This window comes from Pollicipes pollicipes, unplaced genomic scaffold, assembly GCF_011947565.3.
Source record: "Pollicipes pollicipes isolate AB1234 unplaced genomic scaffold, Ppol_2.1 Scaffold_401;HRSCAF=451_pilon_pilon_pilon, whole genome shotgun sequence".
Lineage (NCBI taxonomy): Eukaryota > Metazoa > Arthropoda > Thecostraca > Pollicipedomorpha > Pollicipedidae > Pollicipes > Pollicipes pollicipes.
The window spans coordinates 148,667-155,537 of NW_023596422.1; the positions used below are offsets into that span (position 1 = coordinate 148,667).

Here is a 6,871-nt window from a genome sequence, read left to right on the forward strand (position 1 = left end):
CGGCGGCGGGCGCGGCGCGCGCACGAACCGCGCCAGCGACCGTAAAGCAAATACCTACAACGAATGCTGCTCAGGGATACCGTCCGGTACACGTGGCATTAAATGCACAGTCTATGCCCGATCCTGAGATGCGCGTCCCTCTGCCGCCGCCCAGAAGCTAGATTTCGCTCCTGCAGCAGGAGTGTCCCATGATCCGCGATGGCGGCACGCGCCGTCCACGCAGCGCCCGAACAGACAACTATTGCAGTGGAACGCGACCAAGCAGGACAATCTCGAACGGCGGGTGGCGCCGCTCTGGCGGCCCTCGCCAACACCGGCGGTGCCGACCGCGGCCGCCAGGGGCACTGGCGTCGCCCACATCACAGACAATGCACTCGCGGACCGAGCGCGCGGGTCGACTAGGGGCGGCGGCACGCTCTCGCTCGCTCGCTCGCTCGCGGACGTCCGCCGGCTCAGCAACACTTCCCGCCCGCGTGGTGAGTCTGTTTCTCCTGCGGGAACCGGTCGGGGATCTCCACGTTGTCACGGCCGGGCGACTTGGCCAGGATGGCATCGGCCAACTCCAGGAACGCGCGCTCGATGTTGATGTTGGCCTTGGCCGACGTCTCCAGGAAGCGGATGCCGTGCTCGCGCGCGATCTGAAACGGCGCGACCACTTCAGGAAGAAGGCGCCGCAGCCACCGCGACATGTCCGGCCTCGAGACTCAACTGAAAGACCTTACTTTCATGTCACGCGCCTCTCGCTCCTTTCACTAGACCGCACGCAAATAGAACGCCGCGAACAACGTGCATGCAACGAGACTGACACATGGTCTGATTGGGCACTTACAGTGCCTGGCAGGTCACGTACGTACCGATTCGCCCCGCTCCTTCGTGATCATCCTCTTGTCTTCGATGTCGCATTTGTTCCCCAATATCATCTTCTCTACGTCTTCGTTCGCATGCTGAGGGCAAACAAGAATGCAATGGTTCACAGCAGGAGGTGGCACCGCCCGTTAGTCACGACTTGCTCCTGCCTTTTTGGAAACCCATGCATTGGGTTTTGCAATCTGAGCAGAACATGTAATTACTTCTGCAGCATACAGCAGAAACTATCAGCCTGTTATTTACACGCGATATCACTATCAGCCTGTTATTTACACGCGATATCACTGTCAGCCCACAAACGCTTACGTCCCGTTCCTGCACCAGGCGGAAGCATGGGAAAAATTTTGTTTTGCTTTGACGACCAAAGTCGCGTGCACAACAACGTGCATTGCAAGGCACGGACAAAAATGGTTTGACGAAAGCTCACCGACAAATTCACTTCACAATGAATCGTCCATTTCCATACAGAATGGAAGCATGTTGCATGAATGGAAGCATGAGGCCGCGTGCAGCTCACGAAGACACGCATACGAAAGCACTTGCATGTGCAGAAAGCCGGCGACGTACACTTGCCTTAGGCCAGCCTTAGGCCACAGACCAGCATCAAGATCGCACAACGCACATAAATGAGCTACAAAGAGCCACATCCAGTCACTACCAGTCACAGCCAACCACCTGATACCAGCCAACAATAAAAAAGAGCAGACACCACGTCCGGCCAGACGGCCCGGCCGTGAGAACCTCGCAAACAAGCTGTCCTCAATCCACGGAAACAAAGGTCAAGTCCCGGCGCTACGCGTAGCTGGGATTTATCGCGCACCCGGACTGAGTCACCCCCGCAGCAGTGAGTCACGACGACGCTGCACACGCCCCGCGCCGCTCAACCCAGCTCGGCAAACAAGGCGGCGAGTCCCGTACGTACGTCGTCAATGTTCCGCAACCACTTGGCGATGTTGTCGAAACTCTTCGGGTTGGTGATGTCGTACACGAGCATGATGCCCATGGCGCCCCGGTAGTAGGACGTGGTGATGGTGTGGAATCGCTCCTGGCCGGCCGTGTCCCTGAGCGCCACGGCAGTCACGTGACCACGTGGCGGCAGGCCTCGCCCGCCGCGTGGCGGCACGTCCCGGGCCGACGGCAGCACGCGCACATCGCACGACACGCCGGGGTGAGGCCTGGGTACTATGATACTGAATGTATTTGTTCCCCAGCCCCATAATCTTGCCACACATAGTCGAACAATTAGCGACATTGGCCGAATGGCACAGAGCGACTCATTTGAATGCGTCACAGCGACACCTAACATTCCACTGGCAGGGACACGCTCGAGAGTCGATCTGTCATTTAAACAGGTCAACAAGGGATCCCGAACGACTCACCATATCTGTAGTTTGATTTTCTTCCCTCGAAGTTCAATCGTTTTTATCTTAAAGTCGATTCCTGAAACACGAACGAACATTGTTTCGCAGAGCGGTGACACCACTGGGGGCTATCACAAGAATCCTCGCTAACGAATACGCAGGTCCATTAAGAACTTCACATCCGCACATCACGCCCACAGTGCGCCCGGACCATCCGAGCAAAGCTGTGCACAAAACCAACGGCACGCACGAACGCCACCAGCGGTGCGCTGATGATGATAATCGGGGCTTTGGGGCGCGGCGGTTGCCCGCTGCCCCGGTAAATGTTTCCAAACCGCTGACCTCAGCCGCCGAGTGCGTCGGCCGGGCGTTGCCGCCGACGTAAAGATTTCCCTAGCGCTCGATGTATTTGCATCGCAAACTAGATCGCTCGATACATTTGCATCGCGAGCCAGATGATAACTGATGATGACAACGACCATGCAAAGGGGACGAAACCTAAACAACATGCCCTTTCATTTTACTCGGTAGGCAGGGCATGCGATAGGTTTTCGCAAAAGTCGCAAATAAATTGTGAAGTTGTGAGCATCCTATCATATTACCATATCAAAACTGTTAAGATTTCAGAAACCACTTTTGCAGGTGGCCGTTCATCGCTTTCCGTACTTTTAAATGGTCTCCCCTAAAACCTTAAATTTCTGTGCGAACCAATTTCCTACTTTCTTAAATTTCATTTTCAGGCAGGCATGGGGACGAAGTCAACTGCCTGGCTTCAAAGCTAAGCCAAAGACAGTGACACAAAGCCGAAGCCAGAGCCGAAGCTGGTGGCTTCGAAAGTTGGAACTGCGAAATCCAAGTCAAAACAAGTGGCTTCGGATTTCTAATAAGCGAAGTTGACCTCAAAGCCAGTGGCTTCGAAGTTTGAAGACGCGAAGACGCAGTAAGCGGCTTAAAAAAATACTGAACGCGAGGCCGAAGTCAGCCCATTCAGTTTAAGATGACGAGGACGAGGCCGAGGCTGAAGCCGAAGCCGAAGCCGAATCTTGCACGCAATGTTGTTTTAAGAAACCACAGCCATTTCACGCCTACTACAATGGCGTGGGATCAGGCAATATCAGCTTTTGCGTAATGATGGAGACAAGTTGTTATCATCACAGCTTGGTGATTTGTTTCGGAGCACAATCCTCTGCTATGTTAAGACGTACACAACGTTTCAGACGGCTCTTTCTCCTGCCGTCGTCAGGTGTTGATTGACCTCGAGATCGACGTGCTGGCTTGGGCTTCCAGCCCTGTATCCGTCGCAGCCTTGAGAAGCTTCAACCCATTCAATGCAATGTGGCAACTACATGATCACATGGTAAACGTCGGAAACGCCAATGCCAACGAGAAGTTATAGTTGTGCGTGCCCGAAAACGGCACATCAATCAAAAGCAAACTCGTGCTTAAACTCAAATGCGGGTATGCTTTGCCAGTGCTGCATTTTGGCACAGCTGCACCCATGGGATACGTCCCATCCCACAACTGCCTACACCGCCTACATGACCAGCTGCACCCGCGGCTCTCCGGCCTGGGCGGGCACTGGGCACGGGGTACCTTGTAACGTTCGGTCTGCGGCCGCCCGACGCCCCATGACGCAGAGAGCAGTGGCTGACTTGTTATCTCCTTGGGCCAATCAGTAAGACTGGCAAAAATGGTGGCTTTTAAGATGATATCAGGCTGCTGGTAAGACATCACATGCCATCACATTCCTGATCTCAGCATCAAACAATCCTTGTCCAGGTGTCTTGACACACCTCCTGAACATTCTGCTGGTTCACTGGTCTCACCATACTGCAGAATGACAGTGCAAAATCTCTCAGTTGCTGGATGCCCAGAAGAACTTTTACCATGACATCACTGGTTCACAGGATATTGCAAAAGATCATGTTTACTTTTCCCTCCTCTGATTGCCCATGGAGATAACCTGCTGGTATGCCCCTTAGGCATGCATACAGCCCATCTGCAGACTTCAACAGCTGACAAACTGCACATTGCTGTTCTTGTCACTGAGGCTTTACAATGCTCTTAGCTGCTGAGGCTATATGACATTACAAAGCATTGCCTGCCTCTCACTCTGGCATAAAGGACAGGCACTGCAAGAATCAAGCCCCAACCCAGTATCTCTGGTTTCCCACATGTGCAGCAGTTAATGCAGGCATGTTCATCACTACAGTATGGACAGCCACCCAGGGATACTGTACATAGGCCTAGGGTGCTGGTTAGTATTGATTGTTGTCTTAATAGATGGTACTGGGAGCAGGTAACTTATTTTTTGTGGGAAGTAAGCAGAACAGCTGAATTATAGATGATTAGGCTATAGTAATCTTCTGCATGGTCACACAACATGCAGAGAGCAAAAAATGTACCTGTAGGATAAAAAACATTGATGCTAAAATCCATGTTTACACAAAACAAGTTAAGTGGCCATGAAATGGCTGATGTATGTTGTGTTATCATACAATTCTTAATCACTTCACTATCTGTCTACTTTTTTGCATGACTTGGCCTCCTGTTATCTTTTCTTTATTCTTGCTTTCATCACTTATCAACCATTCTACATTCATGCCAGTCTTACACCTCAGTGCAGTTTGTCAACATAAGTTGCAAGTCCAGCAAGAATAATAGCCAAGCTGCAACCAAAACAATACAAAAGGCAGGTTTTTCCACCAATCTTGCCTGCTGACCTGATCTGATCTTTCCTCTCAAAGCTATGGGGAGAGGACAGGAACCCTCTCTCTCCCCCTTCCCCATATGAATAGAAGTTAACATCTCTGGTTTATAGCATATTCTTTCAAGCCTTAAGTCATTTCTATCTCAACTATGTTTGTCTAGACCTTCATCATAACAGAGAGCTTTCTGCCCAATGACTGAGACACTATGACAGGCATATGACATGGCATGTGATATTCAAGGTATTGTTGACTACATCAACAGAAACCAATCAAAATTACCATCAGGCACCCATCACAATACAGTATATCAAATAACACACAAGAAGAGTACATCCTGTTTCAATTTCTAGTACAGAAATCAGTGGTTTGCAATGGCTTTGACTTACAAGATGCATCAGAAAAGGTTAAGTTGCTTTTGTTGGTCAGTTGTTCAACTTGATTGGGCTGGCAATGGTGATTTAGAATTGGAACTCAATGATAGTGAAAATGCATGGTATTATACTCTTTTAAACTGGGTAGCAGATACCAGAGATTCTCCTAACTTTGTCCACTAAATTTTAAGCCAGTGCAGCTACTTATACATGCACTTGACTAACTGCTTGCCAAAAATATCACTAAGGCACAGAAGTTTTATCAAATGGGTATCAAAAGAGCAACAACTGATTGGGCGTTGTCTCTGCTTTGTACTGCAAATCTGTAGGACTGACTCATAACACCTTGGCCATCCAGTGCAAATTGCTAGGGAACTTGAGTGGCAATTATTCTTAGTGCAGCGGAAGGCATTGCAAACAGCAATGATTCATATTAAATACATTTTTCACCATTCTAGAAATGCCAATTGATCCGTTAAACTCGCAAGAAAAGACACAGATCGCCGAACTCGAAAATGACGGGGAGGGGTCGGACAACGGATACACTTCCGGCGCAGACGGCAGATAGAATCAATGCCACTCCTTCGGGAATTCAGTAGTCAGCTCACCTATCGTCGAAATAAACGTGTGGTTGAACGCATCATCTGAAAATCTAAAGAGTATGCAAGTCTTCCCAACACCGGAATCTCCAATCAGCAAAAGTTTGAACAACAGGTCATAGCTCTTCTTCGCCATTGTCGACGCTTGTTGCAACTGTAGAGATGGACAGCTGGTTTTTACTTGGTAGACTATCACACACTTTCAATAGTCAAATACCTGACTTTGCCATTTTGAACTGTGTAGCATTGTGTTCTAAGTGCCGTTCTAGAGCATTTAATGGATTTGAAACACCTTTCTGATACACCACAGCTTTTGAGAAGTTCATTATCAAACAGTAAGGATGAAACAAACGTGATTTCAGTTATGAATACTTTACAGTAGCTGCTGGCCATTATTACTCAAGAGCTGTAAATAAATGCTTCACATTTAAGCGCGGACGAGGTCAAGGTATGCAGTTTTGAAACCTTTGCACCACATGGATTGTAGGTATTCTAACATTTTTAATGTTTTCACTATGGTCGTTGAAACATAAACGAGCATAAAACAACAAAATGTTGTCATCACTCCAGCTTTTATTACTACTCAATAGATGGCGATAAATTCAACTGTGGCGTTTGTGATGAAATCGAAACGAGGGTTTGTTCAAATGTTTGTGATTTGCTGATTGGGGTGAATTTTGATCGCCTGGGCGTGATTTGACAGTGCGGCCTGGAGGATAAGTGGGATAATTGGTATGCAGCAAAGGTGGACTGAAGGCAATGTACGTGCATGTACATTGGTAAGGAGGGTGTTTCCCAAAAAATTCGCACGAAGACGAATAACCATGTATTTCAGTCTGGAAGTAATGACATAAAAACAACAAAAAAGTCAGTCTGGGAACTGTATATTGGCTACAACCTAGTATGTCAAAAATATGCATGCTGCACTGCACACGTAGGTGACATTGACGCACCCAACCTGC

General features: G+C 49.0%; 1 protein-coding gene across 1 annotated transcript; it reads right to left on the bottom strand.

Annotated features, from left to right (window-relative positions):
* LOC119094818 (ras-related protein Rab-10) lies at positions 1–6,054 on the bottom strand. Its single transcript, XM_037217743.1, has 5 exons — positions 5,919–6,054; positions 2,247–2,307; positions 1,790–1,928; positions 855–944; positions 1–638 (listed from the first exon to the last, which is right to left on the bottom strand). Exons 1-5 carry the CDS (start codon positions 6,043–6,045, stop codon positions 453–455), a joined length of 603 nt encoding a protein of 200 aa, XP_037073638.1. The 5' UTR covers positions 6,046–6,054; the 3' UTR covers positions 1–452.
* Between the last annotated feature and the right edge of the window lie 817 nt (positions 6,055–6,871).